The sequence below is a fragment of the Sorex fumeus genome, unplaced genomic scaffold (genome assembly GCF_029834395.1).
Source record: "Sorex fumeus unplaced genomic scaffold, SorFum_2.1 ptg000265l, whole genome shotgun sequence".
In the NCBI taxonomy this organism is placed as follows: Eukaryota; Metazoa; Chordata; class Mammalia; order Eulipotyphla; family Soricidae; genus Sorex; species Sorex fumeus.
The window spans coordinates 3,524,798-3,543,561 of NW_026606322.1; the positions used below are offsets into that span (position 1 = coordinate 3,524,798).

The following is an 18,764-nucleotide window of genomic DNA, read 5'->3' on the forward strand; positions in this document are numbered from 1 at the left end:
CACACCAGGCTCATGCACTCAGGAATTCCTCCTGGCGGTGCTCAGGGGACCACATGGGATGCTGGGGATCGACCCCAGGTCTGCCGTGTGCAAGGCAAAGGCCCTTCCTGCTGTGCTATTGCTCCAGCCGGGAGCTTAAAACATTTTTTTCAGTCAGAGATGATTTCACACGTGAGATCCAAAAATCGACACCGACGGCATCCTCTCGCTTCTACTCTTCAGTCCCGGGTGATTTCTGGGTTTCTTCTGGCGTCGCCTGCTCCCTGGCCTTCTGGCCCGCGCCTTTTCCTTCCTTCGGAGCGACCCTCCCACAGACCGGGCGCCTGTGCATTCTTGGCCGACTGTGACGCTTCTCTCGCTACTGACAAAACAACCGTCCCGCCGTTTTGCACGGCCGGTCGCCACGGACCCGGGGCCTCCTTTCAACGTTGCGTACGTGGTCGCAAACTCTTCCTTCCACTCGGCTGGCCGCTCTCCGGGGCGGCCCCACTCGGACCGCCGGGGGCCGTCCAGCCTCCTCACGTAATAACGTCCCGCCGCCGCGGGCGGGGAGGACGAAGACCCGGGCGGCCACAGCACCCTTCAAAGACATCGCCTCCCCTCCCCCACCCGTGCCGCGGGGACCGGCACCCGGGAGCGGAGAAGAACCAGCCGGCGCCAGATGACCCGGCTCCGAAGGCCCGCGCTGGCCACGGCCCGGGCGCGCTCCGGGAGACTCACGCCGGCCGCCGGAAGCCCGGCCGGCCGGGGCGTCGCCCTGCGCAGGTGCGGCCGGAGGGGGCGGGCCGCGGCACCACCCGGGCGGGGGCACTTCCGGGCTCCGCCTCCCGGCGCCGCCGAGTGACGCGCGCCGACGTCATCGCCGCGCGCTGCCACGTCTGCGGGACTCCGCGGTAATGGAGGCCGGGGAGCGGTGCTGACGGGCGCTCCCCCCGAGCTCGGGCTTGCTCGCTCTGCCGCGGCGCGGGGCTGGCAGCCCCAGGGCCCGGTTCCGTCGCTCGCCCGTCCTGGGCGGGGCCGGCCGGGGGACCGAGGCTGTGGAGAAGAGGCGACGAGGGCGTTCTCGGGCCCGGGGTCGCGCCGGGGAAGCCGCCCCCTGCGCCCCGGGGTCGCGCCGCGGCGGCCGGGCCTGCTCCATGAGTGAGTATCGGCGGGCTTGGGTGCGCGGCCCCCGGGTCCGGCCCGGCCCCCGCGGCCCTCCCCACCCCCACCCGGCGCCCCGGCCGCCCGCCGGCCCCGGGAGAGCAGTTGAGCGAGCGGAGGGGCAGGCGTGGCCCTCGGCCTCTCGCTCGCCGCCTCGGGCCCGGGTCTGTTTCCCGCCGCGCTGCGCTCGACCTTGGCTCGTCCACCGGGCAGGGACCGGCCGGGGCGGCTCGGGCGCTTTCGTCCCCCGTGGCGCTTGCTCGCCGAGGCTCTGCCGGGACTGGGCGCCGCCGGAGCCGTCTGCAGAAGCGTTTCGAAAAACCAGGGTATTCTTAGACCGTTCTTCGGTTTTTTGGAGCGGCGATGTGTGGGAAGCCGACCTCGGTTCCCACCTGCCGGCGGCACCCTGCAGCCACCGAGGGTCCATCCCCGTTTCTGTCCAGCCCGCGCGCGTCTCGATCGGTTGACTTTTGCGTCTTGCCGGCTCAGTGATTTCTTCGTTTGCATCCAGGGATTTCCGTGATTTCCCTCGAGTTTTTTTTTTTTTTCCCCCTAGAACGGGCATCCACTCGAGCCTCTTACAATAGTCACTTTTTTTTTTTTAAATACTTCCCCCTTACCGTATGGTAGTGACCACTTGAACCGTTTTGCTTTTTAAGGAGCTTACGGCCGAGTACTTGCATCCGTCTTTGTCCTGGTAACATGTAACATCCCGATAACATGTAACATCCTGTAACATGTAACATCCTCTAGGGTGAGGATTCAGACTCTAGAGATTTCTTTACTGCTTCAGTAAATTCAGATAATATGTGACACGTCTGATCTTAGGATACCCATCCTTTGAGTTTTTTAAAAAAAAAAGCCTACATTTTGGACAGTACTGATTCTCCCGTATTCCTAGTGACTTAATGTGAATCGTTACATTTGAATTGGAAATGTACGTGTTAGATATTTCTTGTACATGTCCAAGTAATCGTAAATATTTTTCATGTGATACAAATCAACTGACAAAAGACGAATCGTGACTTTCCTAATACTGAAGGAGCTTATAGCTTACAGCCCTCGAGGAGTAGTCGTATCATTAAATAAAAGTAAGTGATAAGCTCTGGAGCATTTGTGTGAAAAATCTGGCTTTAGAAGGCTTACTCACTTGTTTTGGTTGTGTTATTACTTTGACTTTTTTTAAAAATAGAAAGCTGATTGTTTACGTTTTCTTTTTGTTGTTGTTCAGAGTTGAAACAGGTTGACACCCATTAACCTGGGTTGCAACTACAGGTGGCACTGGAAGCGGACTGGTCCTCGGACATGCCCGGTGGAAGGAGGGGCCCTAGTCGGCAGCAGCTAAGCCGTTCAGCTTTACCTTCTTTACAGACTTTGGTTGGTGGGGGCTGTGGCAATAGAGCAGGCCTGAGAAACAGGTAAAGAAGATACACGACTGTACATCATTTGTTATAATCCTGTGGTCAGTTAAAGACAGAAATTGTTACGCTTTACAGACATTTGCTTATCAGGAGTATTTCTTGATGTTGAAGTAGAAATCCTCATGTTGAAAACTGAAAGCTTGACATTTGGGAATACCTAGGAGGTTAGAGTTGTGCTGAGATCCACAAAAGTGAAAGCAGTTTAGTTCTTATGATCTAAATTCTGGTCATTAAAAGAAGAGAGCGGTGAATAAAAGTAACAAGGCAAGTTGAGCTTTCTAGCGTTCTTTTTGGGTGGGGTGGGGTGGCAGTTTATAAGTCATAGTTGAACAGTGGTCTTGAAAATTACTTTTTACAAAATACTGAAATCAGTAGGCCATCAGCTGTTGCCTGAACAAACTGGGTTGTTTATCTTAGTGTAGGGAAAAAATTCTATCTTTCCAATGAAAATTTATCTCCGGTCCTCATTTTCAGCCTTGATTCAGTTTTTTATACTTAGAACTCAGTACTGCTCCTATCTTTTCTAATACTCCTGATGTCTTTTGTGCACTTCTCTTCATGACCTCTCTGTTCTTTCTGCCTATGTGATCCAAGTTCTACTTCTAATCTTATTTAAATGGTACTCCCAGAATTTCCAGTCTTTAATCCAAACCAATATTTTTCAGTCCACGTTTAATGTTTATGTATGTATCTAGCATATTTGTAGTTACTTTTTTACTCTATTGTTCTTTGGGCTTTATTATTCTATCTTACTAATTTTGGGGCAACACCAAGCAGCGCTTGGGCATTACTTTTGGCTCTGTGCTTAGAGATAACTCCTGGCAGTGTTTGGGAGACCAGGTGATGCTGGAGATGGAACTTGGGTCTCCTGCTTGCCAGCGTGTGTCCTACCCTTGGCTGCTCACTCTTAAAGATGGTGGTGCTGTCTACCTCATAACAGGATGTTGAAAATAAAATATATTACAGAACTGCTTGAAATTTTACTTTGAATTGTCCAAAATTTTTAAATGAATGCGAATTACTTTTCTATTTGGGGAGGGGGTTTGGCCACATCCAGGGGTGCTCTGTGCTCAGGAGACAGTGGTGCTAGGGATTTGATCTAAACAGGCTTGGCTGCATGCAAGGCAAGCACCTTATCCTCTATTCTACCTCTCCTATTTTATGTTTTTAAGAGTCAATTGAATGAGAATAAGAAAACATTTTGAAAAAAGATACATAAACACTAAGATGAAGGCTTACCTCCAGTTTGAAGTACATGCCTTACGTTTACAAGTACGTGCTATTAGTGACTGAGTACTTTCAGCTTTTCGGTAGAAAATTGTAGCTGTGCATATCTAGGATTCTAGCTGGCTCCAAAAATCCTAACCCTGTATTAACTCAGGTAATTCTTCAGATTATGATTGGAGCGATAGCACAACTGGTAGGGCATTTGCCTTGAACGCGGCCGACATGGTTCGATTCTTCCGTCCCTCTCGTAGAGCCCGGCAAGCTACTGAGAGTATCCCACCCACATGGCAGAGCCTGGCAAACTCCCTGTGGCGTATTTGATATGCCAAAAACAGTAACAACACTCTCATGTTGGAGACGTTAGCTGGTGCCTGCTCGAGCAAATCGATGAACAACGGGAGGACAGTGCTGCAATTCTTTATTCAGTTTCTTCTGATTTGGCTTTGAAGATTCCCCTAGATAATTACGTCCTCACTGGTTTCTCTTTTTTTGTTGGTGGTATGCCCTGGCATGGAGATGTTATTGGTGCCCGCTCAGGAAACTGACGAACAACAAGATGACAGTGATACAGTGATGCCCTGGCAGTGCTCAGGACGTACTCCTGGCTCTGTGCTCAGGGATCACTCCTGGCAGGGCTCAGGGGACCATGTGGGATGCCAGGGATCGACCATGGGTTACTTCTGTCTAAGACCAGTACTTTACTGACTGTACTGTCACTGCTGCCCTGGCTTCCCTGTGCAGAGTCTAAGGGACCTCTGTAGGCCTTGGTGGGAGAAAGAGGCTGGAGGCTTTGCAGTTTCCCAGTCTTCAGATGAAGTCTTACGCTCTTTACAAATAACTGAAACACATTTCTGGATGATCTGCTTAAACACTTGAAGCCTGCAGATAGAATGCTGGCAGAACTAAGGACATCTGGAAGATACCTTTCATTGGTGGGTTGAGCTGAGACCCTGTAGTCTTGTCTGCATCTTTCTAGTGCTCCTGTTCTGGCAGTTGAGGTTCTAATCATGGTTGTGTTGATCTACTTCCTCACTCCCTTTTTTCCTCCTTTAACATGTATTTCTTTAGCGATTAATTGGGGCAGTAGGGAAAAGAATGGATTTTGATGTGTTGGGTATTCAGTTCAAATTAAGTGGAAGATCAGTTGTTTGTGTTTGAAAAAAAGTCACTAAAATCTTTTTTAAAGATTTAAATTTGTACTTCAATCACAGTGAGATACAGTTACAGAGCTGTTCATGATTGGGTTTCGTCATACATCGTTCCAACACAAGCGTACGATTTCCACCACCAGTGTCCCCAGTTTCTCTCCCATCCGCTCCCCCCAGCCTGCCTCTACAGCAGGCACTTTTCCTCCCTCCCCTTTTGGGCGTTACGGTTTGTAATACAGATCCCAAAAGGCCATAGTGTTTGTATCTTTGCCTACTTTCAACATTCAGTTCTTGTGATCATTTCCAACTATTACTGTCATATGGTCCCTTCTCTATATCCTGACAGCCCTCTGCCCCTGCACACTTGTGGCAAGCTTCTAACCATTGACCAGTTCTCCTGGCTCCTATTTTCCCTGGCCTTGGATATTAGTCTCATACTATTTTTTTTATATTCCCAAAATGAATGCCGTCATTCTATGTCTGTCCCTCTCTTTCTGATTCACTTCACTCAACATGATACTCTCCATGTCCTTTTTTTTTTTTTTTTTTTTTTTCTTTTTGGGTCACACCCGGCGATGCACATGGTTACTCCTGGCTTATGCACTCAGGAATTACTCCTGGAAGTGCTCAAGGGACTATATGGGATGCTGGGAATTGAACGCGGGTTGGCTGCGTGCAAGGCAATACCCGCTGGGATATTGCTCTAGCCCCTCCATGTCCATTCTTTTTTTTTTTTTTGCCTTTATTTTTATTTATTTATTTTTTTACAGTTGTAGATTTACAATTTTTTGTGCTTGGGTTTCGATTATACAATGATCAGATACCCATCCCTCCACCAGTGCCCATTTTCCACCACCATGGATAATATCCCCCCACCCCATTCCCCCCATGTCCATTCTTTTTTTTTTTTTAAGACATGTCCATTCTTTTATAAGCAAATTTCATTACTTCATTTTTCCTAACAGCTGCACAGTATTTCATTATGTAGATGTACCATAATTTCTTTATCTAGTTATCTGTTCTTGGGCACTCAGATTGTTTTCAGATTCTTCCTATTGTGAATAGTGCTGAAATGAACATTGGAGTGCCGGTGGTGTTTTTGCTGTGTGTTTTTGGGCCTCTAGGGTATATTCTCAGAAGTATTGCTGGGTCACATGGGAGCTCAATTGCTAGTTTTTTGAGGAATGTCCAAATTGTTTTCCAGAAAGGCAGGACCAGTCAGCGTTCCTACCAGCAATGAAGGAGAAACCCATTTGTCCCTGCATTCACACCAGCACTGGTTGTTCTTGTTATTTTTGATGTTTGCCAGTCTTTGTGGTCTGAGATAATATCTCATCGTTGTTTTGATTTGCATCTCCCTGATGATTAGTGATGCAGAACATTTTTTCATGTGCCTTAGGCCACTTGAGTTTCTTTGAGGAAGCTTCTTTTTAGTTTTTTCCCCCTAATTCTTGGTTATTTTGTGACATTTTCATTTAGAAGGTTTATTTTGGAAGAAGGTCTTATTGTTGGTTATTGATAGTGCAAAAAGCAGGTTTCCTTCTCTCAGTGATGCAAAGATGTTTTTATGTTAGACCCACAGAAACATTATTCGGAATATAGATAAGCGTCTGATAAGCATCTGAAGAGACAGCTCAGAGGGCGGGAGCTCATGTTTTGTGTAGAGGTGAGCACAGTTCAGTTCCTGACATCACAGGTCCCCTGAGCACCAGGCTGGGAGTACACCCTTGGGCATCCCTGAAAATGGGGGTAGGGGATAAAATCAGTGGTAGATAACCTAGATTTTAGGAAGAATTTGAACCAAGAAAGTATCCAGATATAAGTAACTCACTTCTGGAGTGTCTGAGTGTTAGAGAAAAGATAATTGCAGAATTGTAATCAGTTTTCAACAATACAGTGATTTTGCTTGTCAGGTCAGCTGGAGAAGAGACATTTGGTGTATGTTTGGGGCCTGTTTGTTGAAGTTAAGCTTTGAGAAGGCCAAGGAGCTAATCGAGTGGCATATTCTAGATTGAAATTCATAGTTCCCTGTCTGGTAGGGAGCAGAAATTTGCTCTTGGGGAAGAAAAAAATATTTTTTTTGGTCTTTTTTGGCCATACCCAGCAGCACTCTGGGCTTATTCCTGGCTCTGAATTCTGGGGTCACTCCTGGTGGGGCTCAAGGGACCACTTGTAGAGGGTCTCAGAACAGCTCATCTCTGTTTAAGGCAAGTGCCTTACCCATTGTACTAGCTCTCCGGCCACCAGGAAAATATGTTTAAATGATTGTCTTCTAAAGAAAGAGGATATGCTATGAATTTGTGAGCTTTCTAGGAATCTTAATTGAAGAGAGAATCTTATTTGATGAATAACTGATTTCCCCCCCTTTCTTTGGTTCTTATTTGTACTGTTAACAATATTGCTTGAGCATGTTCAAGTAATAACTCCTTTTTCTGTCCCTGCTAATTCTTTATTTAAATCTTTCTTGCTGTATCCATTCACCTAGCTAAGTTCTGCTGCTGGTGACTCTGTTCAAGTGGTTTTGGATGTGCGATGTTAACTCTTCCCTTCACACAAACTATACATGAGCACAGAACAGGGCAGTTTTCAGTTAAAAAAAAGAAACAAAACTTTTTTTTTTTGCATAGTTTTGACACTGTGAACCACTCTTAAATTTATGGTTTTTTTTTTTTTTTTTTTTTTTTTTTGGTATTGGGCCGCACCTGGCAGTGTTCAGGGTTCCTGACTCCGCACTCAAGGATCACTCCTGATTTTGGGCTCATCTGTGTGTAAGGCAAGGGCCTTACCATTGTACTTTATTTCCAGCTCTATACTTACGAAAGTTTCTTTTTTTGTTTGTTTGTTTTGGGGTCACACTTGGTTCTGAACTCAGGAGTTACTCCTGGCAGTGCTTGGGGGACATATGGGATGCTGAGGATCAAACCAGGTCCAAGTTCAAAGCAAGCTCTGTACTATCACTTTGGCTCCTGCTTATGGGAATTTTTGTAATAGTGGAAGGAACCGTGAGTAGTCAGCTTTCCAGAAAATGCCGTCCCTATAAGCAGGCTTTCCTACAGATAACTATGCCAAATATCTACTTTCCCTTTGGAAGACTGGAATTTTGGAGTCTAGACAGTGGGTATCTGCGCAGTCGGCCCCTGTGAAAATACTGGTATTGAGTGAATAATGAGCATTCCCGATCAGCAGCACTTCACAAGGTCACCATGACTAGGAGCTGAAGGAGTTAAAGATGGACTGAAGGCATAAAAAGACACTTAGAAATTTGGAACAGTTTTCCACCAGACTTTGTGCCATATACCTTTTCCCTCTGCCAGTTTTGGATTTGTATCCCTTTTCTCCAATAAATTTTTGCTGTGAACAATGATTTGTCCAGTCCCATGAGTCCTTCTAGCAGATCATCAAATGTGGGCTTGGTCTACAGGACCTTCACACAATGGAAATACTCACTGCTGACACTTTCTCAAAGACCACACTTAGTGGAAAGTCTGGGACTAGAATTATTCCACAAAATATGTTAACTTTGTTGTCACTTTTTAAAAAAATCTTTGTATGACAAGGAATATAATATGAGGACACTGTCTCTCCCCTCCCCAATAATATATCTGTAATTTCCTAATATGTATGGACAGAATCTGTTTATTTTAGCTATATGTCTTTTGGTTTTCAGAACTTCGATCATATCTCTCTAAAACTTTTTTTTTCCCTTTTTTTGTGTCACACCCAGCAATGCTCAGAGTTACTTCTGCCTCTGCACTCAGGAATTACTCCTGGCAGTGCTCAGGGGAACATAAGGGATGCTGGCAATCAAACCTGGGTCAGCCACTTGCAAGGCAATCGCCCTATGTGCTGTGCTATCGCTCCAGCCCCTCTTTAAAACTTTTTATCTCATAGAAATACCTCTCTTTGCTACTGGTGTTCTGGAGAATTTTACTTGATCTTAGTTCTTCTGGCTTGATCAGGTCCATATAGAATACCATACGTGGAGACCTTTTATACTTTGTTTTGAATATCTTTCTTGAAGCTTAGCATTTTATTGACTTTATAAATGCAAAAACGTTAATTTTACTTTACTTGGGAAAGATTCTTTGAGAATTTTTTTTGACCATTGAAACATGATTTAGTGTGCTTTCTCAATGTACTTTTAACTGATGAATAAGGAAGTAAGAATACTTGGCTTATTCCATTGTAGAGGTTCCTAGTCTTGGAAGTTCTGACTAGAATCTATTTCTATAACTTACGATTAGCTGAAGTGAGGGAATAGATTGTTTTAGCATTATTTCCCACCATTCCACTGTTTTGTACAACTCGAAAGGTCACCTTTCATGTGTTTTCTCTGTGAATAATTCCTCCTGAAGTTTTGTGGTGCTATGACCCATCTCCCAGAGCAGATCAGTGTTAGTGAGTGGTTTGTGATTGTGAGGTTGTAGATAACAACCTGCTCCTCATGAGGCTCATTCTATTGTAATATACTTAGAAACAAGGGAAAGAAATGGGTTTTTTCCTTCCAAATCCTTCCTACATCCCTTTTCTCTCTTCTGCTATGACATTCCTAACTGTTTAGAGTTTAAGCCCATATGTTCATGATTCACTTAAACCACTTTAAATGTCATCCTATGCTAGGGTTCTGTATTTGGAAATTTTAGGGTAGAGTGGTAACAATAGTTACCTAAAATTTTGTCTGGCATGCAGTCCAGCCTCTCAGTTCTGTAAACCATGATAGAGCTTTATTTAGATCTCTGTAAGTATTCCCAAGTATATAAATAGTGGGAATTACTGTTCTGTACCCCAATATTACTATTTTAGATAGCTCACTTTTAACATGTGAAGAGCTCAGAAGAAAACATGAAGATAGGAATTAAAGTCTTAATTTTTTTTTCTCTTTTTTTGGGTCACACCCGGCAATGCACAGAGGTTACACCTGGCTCTGAACTCAGGAATTTTTCCTGGCAGTGCTCAGGGGACAATATGGGACCATATGGGATGCTGGGAATTGAACCTGGGTTGGCCACGTGCAAGGCAAACGCCCTACCTGCTGTGCTATTGCTCCAGTCCCTAGTCTTAATATTTTTGAGCCAGCAACATCATTTGCAGGACTGGAGCACACACCTGACTTGCAGTGACCCCGAGTTCAGTCCAGAGCACCACATATTCCACTTGAGTACCACCAGCATGACTCTAGGGACTTCTGCTGGGCATAAGCCACACTGGACTGAGTGTCATCAGGAGTGGCCCTAATGAGTCCTAATGAGCACTGCTTTGGAGCCCTCTGTCCCAGTCTCAGTATCTGCGCATTTATTGTTCGCTCTGTCCTGTATGACCATATTTGTTTTCTGTTTTCTCAACCTAAAGGTTTATATTTGAGTAAACAATGAAAAATTCCTTAAGATTATAACCTTATATAAAAAACGTCAAGGAACAACTCTCTCTCTCTCTCTCTCTCTCTCTCTCCCTCTCTCCCTCTCTCCCTCTCTCCCCCTCCCTCCACACACACACACACACACACACACACACACACACACACACTAACAGGGTATGGAGAGATGGTACAGCTGGATAGGGCCCTTGCCTTGCATGCTGCTGACTTAGGTTCGGTACTTGGCATGCCATATGGTAACCCCAGAACTACAAGCAGTAATTCTGAGTACAGAGCTGCGAGTAACCCCTGAGCATTGCTGGGTGTGACCCCCAAAACAAAATAAACAACAGTATGAAACTTGCAATCATAAAGACATCCTATAAGTAGGAATAAAGGAGAGATGAATCTGTTTTTATTGGATCAGAATAGCGATCATAGGAAATATATTTTTGGGGGGGAGTCACACCCGGCAGTGTACAGGGTTTACTCTTGGCTCTGCACTCAGGAATTACCCCTGGCGGTGCTCAGGGGACCATATGGGATGCTGGGAATTGAACCCGGGTTGGCCGCATGCAAGGCAAGCGCCCTACCCGCTGTGTTATTGCTCCAGACCCAGGAAATATGATTGGACATGTATATTTTGTGAAGCAGGCCAGAGCACAGCCTTGGCATTGTGGGAGGCCTAATTTTTATCTCCTGTGCTATATGGCTCCCCAGAGCACAGCCAGAAGTGGTCTGAGCCCTGAACCCTGTGGTAGGCAAACTAGGATCAGGCGTTTCAGATAAAGATATGTTTTGCTCAATAGATTGATTGATAACGGGTTAAAATCTCAGCAGTGAGGGACCAAGAAATAGCACAACAGGTAAGGCTCTCGCCTTGCATGCGGCTCACCCAGGTTTGATGTCCAGCATTCCATATGGTCTGTTGATTACTAGCAGGAGTGATTCTGAGTATAGAGCCAAGAGTAACCCCTGACCCTGAGCATCACCAGATGTGGCCCAAAATGTAAGAAGGAAAAAAAAGGGGGCAAAACTCAGCCGTGAGCTCTGTGTGGAGAAACTTTAGGTCTCTAGCGTGTAGAAAATAGTGTGGCAGCATGTAGAGAGAAGATCAGGGACAACGCCAAGGCAGATTGCAGAGGGAGATGGAGAGAGAAAGCTGGATACCTTCAACTTTGTGCCTCTGAAGGGTGTCCGTTCTGAATTTAACTGATGTTCTTTCTTCCAGGAATGGTAGTGCTATTGGCCTTCCGGTCCCACCTATCACAGCCCTAATCACCCCAGGTCCTGTTCGTCATTGCCAAATTCCTGATCTGCCTGTGGATGGGAGCCTGCTCTTTGAGTTTCTCTTTTTCATCTACTTGCTGGTGGCCTTGTTCATTCAGTACATCAACATCTACAAAACAGTGTGGTGGTACCCTTACAACCATCCTGCGTCTTGTACTTCACTAGTAAGTCTTTTTTTTTTCCCCACTGGTAAGTCTCCATAAGATTTCTGAATTCGTGTTACTTAGCCAAGAAATGAATTGGGAACCCTCAATGTAGAAATCAGTCATTTATCTTCATGTAAAATGTTTCTTTGTTCAGCCACTTTTTGAAGTAATATTACCAGGATAAGATAGTTAAAATGTAAATACTTAGTTGGAGAGATAATCTGGGGGCTAAGGAATTTGGCTTGCATACACTGAGATCTTGCATAGACCCTGATCGTTGCCAGGAGTAGACCTTGAACACAAAGCCAGAAGTAACAGGAGTAGGCCCTGAGCACCGCTGGGTGTGGTCTCCACAGAATATGTTTTGGAAATTGGAGTGCCAGTATGGTTAAGTTTCAGCAACTCTAATGCCAGAGAGATGGTCGAATGTGCAGGGTGCTTGTCTTGCATACGGCTTACCTGGGTTCAAACCCTGAGCCCCACCAGGAATGATTCTGAGCATGGCCAGGAGTGAGTTCTGAGCACCGCCAGGTGTGGTCCCAAAACAAAACAAAGTCTCAGCAACTCTAACATTTTAAAATTTCTGTTAGGATAATGGTAGCTTTTAATGCTAATAATTGAATATTGTATAATGCCTCAGGTGCATTACAGTCTGAGGCCGTTGTTCTGGTTGATGGGAGTGTGGAGCTTTTGTGGCTAAGGAGGGAACCCAGATGGTGGAGACTGTCTTTTCCAACTTGTGGCCTCCAGGGTGACTGGTCCATCCTGTCAGCCAGAAAGGGAAAAGAGCCTAAGGGTAACGGAGAGTTTCTTGCTGGTGTTCTGTTTGTGTTTTGGTTTGGGGGATACACAGTTTGATGTTCAGGGCATTATGTTGTCCTAGAGATCAAACTTGACTCCCACCTGCAAAGTGTAAGCTCCTGCCCTTTGACCTATCTGCCCAGCCACAAGGAGAATTTATTGTAGTCTGGCTAACACCATCTCATACATGCCCAATCCTGACTGCACAGGATACCGGAAAGTACAGTCCTATAGTGTTTCCCAACAGCGCGCCACATGGTCCTCTTTCTGGGTGAGTTGCATGTAAATGGGGTCAAGACTAGGGGCCCAACTGATAGGACAGAAGGGTCACAGGTAGGAAACAGATGGGAAGGGGCTATGGTTGGGAAAAGGTTGAGAAAACCTGTCTTGTTTGTTTGTTTGTTTTGTTTTTCTTTTTGAGCAGCACTGCTTTAGCTGACTGGTGTTACAGTGAATAAAATGATTGGGTTCCAAAATAAAATTCTATTACAAAAATAGTAAATTAAGGTACACAGGAACTAGTGGTCACTAAGTACATACAAATATAGATTTCTTCTGTGTTCTTTCCATTTATTTAAGGGGACTGTTATCGTCACCCGGCAGTACTCAAATCCTACTCCAGGTCTATGCTCAGGGCTCACTCCTGGTGGGGCTCAGGCGACCATAGGGATCGAGCCTAATTCGCCATGTTCAAGGCAGGCTCTTCCCCACTGTCCGGCTGCTCTGGCCCCAAGACTGTGATTATCTTAATGGAGAAAAGATTCTCTGTAGGACGGATATTTAAAGTAAAAGATAAACTTGGTGACCTGATGGCATTCGGACTGGCAGTGGCAGATGTGGAGATTATGCTCTAGAAAAGAAAGCTTTGTGTGGGTACTTTATATAGAGATGTGTCTGGGACTCAAAATAATTTGAAAACCTCCCTGACCTGTGGAATATTTCCAAAGTCTTCAAGTAGGAGAGGATGAAAAGCATTTCTGTTAAAAGTAGTATGACTTGGTTGTTCCTGGGTTTAACTATCCTTTCCGTATTGACTAATATTTCTGAATATCATATGAGGAGAATTTCTTTCAGGATAGTTTCTTTAAGATTTCTAATGAGTTGTAGTGGACAGGATAGGGGATAGGATCTGTGACGCAGGATTGTTGCCCAGCACTAGTTGACCTTGTCGCATCGCCTGCTGTAGCCCGGGTGGTCTCTGGCATCCCAGGGCCTGGACAGCACTAGATCCTTAAGCCACTAGCCGAGAGTGGCCCTTAGACCTCTGAGTGCTGCTTGGGGCCCCTCCACCCCCAAATTTTGTAATGATTTAGTGCAGAATTGTATTTTTCTCTAAGATTTTTATAAAATCCTGGGGCTTGCGGGATGGGAAAAATAAATAAAAATCCTGCCTGTATTATAAGTCTATTGAATGTAGAAAGTATATTCAGTGCTTCCCTTTTTGACATTATATTATAAAATGTTGAAGTTGAATTTAATGATCTTTAAGACCCTATGTAGTTTTGTAAGTAATGTCACTATTTTAGCATAAAATATTTTTAAATATTTGCTGTTTTTTGCAAGTATTTTAGGTAATTTTTCTAAAACCAGGTAATTACCCATTATTCCTATTTTATAAATGAGGAAAACTTGTGAAGCTAGCTAAAAATTACAGTGATACGGTGAGCACTCACATGTATACCAGTCAGCTACACTTTGCTTTCTTTATTCTCTGTTCAATCTGCAAGTACTTGTTGAGTAGTTTTTACTTGTCAAATAGAAGTTTTTACTTGTCAAATAGTTCATTCTGAATTATCAAACCCACTTAGTGAATTTTCAGGCTGATCATACATCTTTACTCCCAGTAAACCATTTCTCTTTGATGGTGAGAGATAGTGTGGCAGAGAAGGCCTTATATGAGACAGACCTGGATTTGGTCCTGGCCAATCCCTATGGTCGACCAAGCCCTCTAGGAGGCAACCCTATGCACAGCTGGGTTTGGCCAAAAAACCAAAAGAAAAAAAGTCCCACACACATATTGCCTGAGTGAAAGGCTCCAGCGTGCCTGTGATCAGCAGCACGTGGCTGCTCCCGCTGTGGACTCCCGAATTAGGCGTCCTTTGCTGTGATTCATACTACCAAGTGTAGTTTCCTTTGCCTTTCATCGCCTATGTCACTCAGTTCTGAATTCAAGGTTCTTGAGCTTTTACCAATGCTTGTTACTAGCAGAATTGAAGCCATATTTAGTTAGAGCTTTAGTTGTGGACCGGAAGTGTGGCTCAGTGGTAAAGCCTCTGTAAGCCCAGGGTTCATTCCTGTTATTACCGAAAACAAAAACCAAAACCAACCAAAAACAAACAGAACACCCCAAAAGCTGTGTTAGCGCTGTAGCTGCAAAAGAATCCCAGAAATTTAACTTCTAGCTTTCTAGCCCTTTTAGAAGATTTTTGCGTTTGGGGGTTTTGCTTGGGGCCCCATCCAAGGCTTGTTCCTGAGGACTCTGAGCTCAGGGTGACTCCTGGTGAGGACTCAGGGACCATATGTGGTGCCAGAGATTGAACGAAGTTGGTTGTGGGAGGTGAGCACCCTACCTGCTGTACGGTCTCTCTAGCCCCCTTAGTAAACGGTTTAGGGCTGTAGCATGGGCAGCTTCCTTGTCTGCTGTGCACGACCCTGGCCAGTGTAAACTTCACAGCAGTGTATGGCATAGTAACTAAGATTTCAACCATGAGTGAAAGGGGCTTGAGTTAGTGAGCTGTTTAAAGGTGAGTAGATTGCCAGAGTTCTGGATAATTCTGACTGCCGAAGGTGTTGAGTATAGTAGGTACCTGACTGGGATGCTCTAGAAGAAACTTAAATCCCAACAAGGTGGTCTGGCTCTTAAGGTTTGTCCTCTTATGTGCATCTGACTTAGAAATTTGTTAGATTTGTATAAAAGCTTTTAAAAAGTGTTTTCTATGTTAAGATCTTCACTAGCAAAAAAAAAAATAAAATGGACATCTGAATATATAAAACATTCTGTCAAGCAATTTGCTGATTGAAACTTAACCTTACGAAACATAAAAGCTAGGGGCTGGACAATAGCAAGCAGGTGGGGTGTTTGCCTTGTATGTGGCCAACCCTGGTTCGATTCCCAGCATTCCATATGGTTCCCTGAGCACTGCCAGGAGTGATTCCTGAGTGCAGAGCCAGGAGTGACCCCTGAGCATTGCCAGGTGTGACCCAGAAAGCAAATAAATAAATGAATAAATTTAAAAAAAAAACAAAAGCTAGATGAATAATTGGGAGTGGAGAACTCTGTTAATCAAATAATCTCACAGAGTTAATAGCATATGACCAGTTTTGCGATTTAAAATGTGCCAAATTTTGCTTAGTAATAAAATATATTGGGCTGTTAAATCTGGGGTGGAGGGCCCTCATCTGGTGGTGCTCAGACGTTGTGCCTGGTTCTGTGCTTGGCAGTGACTCCTCGCTGTGTGTAGGGGACTACGTGTGGTGCTGAAGATTCAAGCCTGGGTGACTGTGTTTAGGCCACACCCTAAATGCCTGTTCGTTCTCTGTGGCCTGGCACTTAAATATTTTGGTAGAACAAATGCCTTACATAAACTCTTGATGCATAAATAAGACCGAGACGTTAGCTAGAAGACTAGTTGATTGGTTTGTTTTATTTTTGAAGAATGGAGTGAGCAAGGAGTTGTCGCAAAGCTCCTTGTTCCTAGTATTAAATGCTGTTAGAATCCAGGATACTTTAAGAGAAAGAATAGGAAAAGATCTGGGAAGTGGTCAGCCGCTCTCTTGACATTCTGGCTTCTCAGCCTTTCACGTGTATCCCAAGTCAGACCGTTTGTCGTCTTCACTACCAGCCCTGATTATCACCATTCCTCATCTGACTGAAATTGCCCCTCTCTTGATCTTGCGCTACCAGAACTTATTATCCACATAGCACCAGCATAATAATTTAAAAGTTCAAATAGAGGGGCAAGAGAGAGTACGGGGTTTAGGTATGTGCCTTGCACACGGCCACCCTTGGTGTGCAAGGTTGTCACTTGTCACTGGGAAGTGTTCCTCAAGTAAAGAGACAGGAGTAAACCCTGTGCGCAGCCAGGTGTGGCCCCCAGACCAAAGCAAAACAAACTCAGAAAAGGAAAGGAACATACCAGATAGTTGGAAACAGTGTTTGAAGAGCTAAAGCAGTTTGTCATGAAAGGAGATAGTAGACAGTAGGTAATTTCTTCAAGAATTCTTATGGTCTGGGAGTACAAGTCAAGTCAGAAAAACTTGGAGGAGACAAACCTCTTTGCTAAAGGTTCCAGAGACCAGTCTGTCTTCTAATGTGATTCTTTGTTTCCCTTACAGAATTTTCATCTCATTGATTACTACCTGGCAGCGTTCATCACAGTGATGCTTGCGAGGAGACTTGTCTGGGCCCTCATCTCAGAGGTAAGAGCTCATTCACTGTATTTGCAACTAGGGAAATGTCCAAATTCCAAATTTAGTTTGAAAACAAGCATAAATACCTGCACTTGCACATGAAGTGTGCAGCGGAAATTTTTTTTTTTTTTTTGCTTTTTGGGTCACACCCAATGATGCACAAGGGTCACTCCTGGCTCATGCACTTAGGAGTTACTCCTGGCAGTGCTCAGGGGACCATATGCGATGCTGGGAATCGAACTCGAGTCTGCCGTGTGCAAGGCAAATGCCCTACCCACTGTGCTATCGCTCCACGCCCCTTTTTTTTTTTTTTCTTTTTGGGTCACACCTGCATTGCACAGGGGTTACTCCTGGCTCTGCACTCAGAAATCACTCCTGGCAGTGCTCAGGGGACCATATGGGATGCTGGAAATCGAACCCAGGTTGGCCGCGTGCAAGGCAAACACCCTACCCGCTGTGCTATCACTCCAGCCCCCCTTTTTTTCCTATAGTATATTTAAGATTTGTGTGAAATAGCTTGAGATCTATTTTTAAAATGATTTTTGTCTGGTAGAAGCTTATATTTAGCTTGTGAGTTCTTCAGTACAATCTTTTTAATAGTAGTAAACATAGGATGAATTTTAATTAACAGTTGACATATGAAGATTAAATGTAAATAGATGTTTGCATCTAAAACACTTTGCCAAGTGACAGTGACAGTCACTTAAAATTATACACTACAGAGTTGATGACTAATCCTAGAATTTTTAAGTTAGTTTGGAAATTTACATAAGCAACTGTTAGAATCACAGGTAGCTGAGCTAATGTTTTTCTTCTAAAACAACATGGAAAATCTTTGTATCTGAAGCTTTTTTCTGTGAGCCTAAATAATTGTAGATAGTAAAATCATAATCTGAAAGCAATTAAATTTAATTAATTTATTGGCTTTTTGGGTGACACCTGTTGTTGCACAGGGGTTACTCCTGGCTCTGCACTCAGGAATTACCCCTGGCGGTGCTCAGGGGACCAACCATATGGGATGCTGGGAATCGAACCTGGGTTGACAGCATGCAAAGCAAACACCCTACCCGCTGTGCTATTGCTCCAGCCCCAGAAAGCAATTTTAAATTAACTGAAAAATACTGATAAAAATAAAATAAATACTGATTGTCACAGTGGTGAAGGTTGTCTATAATTTCTCTTCACAAGTCATGAGGGACATTTAGAGTTACTGAAAAACTATGTTTTCTCCTTCCTTTCCCTTTCCCTTTTTTTTTTTTTTTTTTTTTGGCCACACCAGGCAGTGCTAAGGGCTTACTCCTGGCTGTGCACTCAAGATCACTCTAGGATACTTAAGAGAAAGAATATGGCAGTATTTGGAGAACCTTATGGGGGGCCAAGGGTCAAACCCGTGTCGGTTGCTTGCCTGGAGTACAGTCTTCTCTAGCACTCTTCTTGTTTTTTTTTTGCTTTTTGGGTCACACCCGGCGATGCTCAGGGGTTACTCCTGGCTCTGCACTCAGGAATTGCTCCTGGCGGTGCTCGGGGGACCATATGGGATGCTGGGAATTGAACCTGTGTCGGCCATGTTGGCTGCGTGCGAGGCAAACGCCTTACCCGCTGTGCTATTGCTCCAGCCCCTCTTCTTGTTTTTTTTTAAAGTATTTTTGGATCATATCCTCGGGTTTTAGGACCTCTCCTAGAATTAATTTGTGGGTTGGTGAGATAGTACTTGGGATAGTGTGCTTGCTTTGCATATAGCCAGAAGTGATTTGATCCCTGACACTGAATATAATTCCCTGAGTACAACCAGGAGTGATCCCTGGACATAGCTAGATGTGGCCCC

At 44.7% G+C, this 18,764-nt stretch overlaps 1 protein-coding gene across 2 annotated transcripts in view; it reads left to right on the top strand.

Moving 5' to 3' along the window:
* The first annotated feature begins 1,046 nt into the window (after positions 1-1,046).
* The window catches only part of TMEM39A (transmembrane protein 39A), a 30,123-nt gene continuing 12,405 nt past the window's right edge, over positions 1,047-18,764 (top strand). The window contains exons 1-4 of one of the 2 annotated variants that reach the window (XM_056109200.1): positions 1,047-1,140; positions 2,375-2,561; positions 11,524-11,746; positions 16,865-16,948. In XM_056109200.1, the coding sequence (XP_055965175.1) occupies positions 2,449-2,561; positions 11,524-11,746; positions 16,865-16,948 (420 nt within the window). In that variant the 5' untranslated portion in view covers positions 1,047-1,140; positions 2,375-2,448. Of the gene's footprint in view, positions 1,141-2,247; positions 2,562-11,523; positions 11,747-16,864; positions 16,949-18,764 lie in introns of those variants that run through there. The other variant, XM_056109199.1, reaches the window with a different exon arrangement.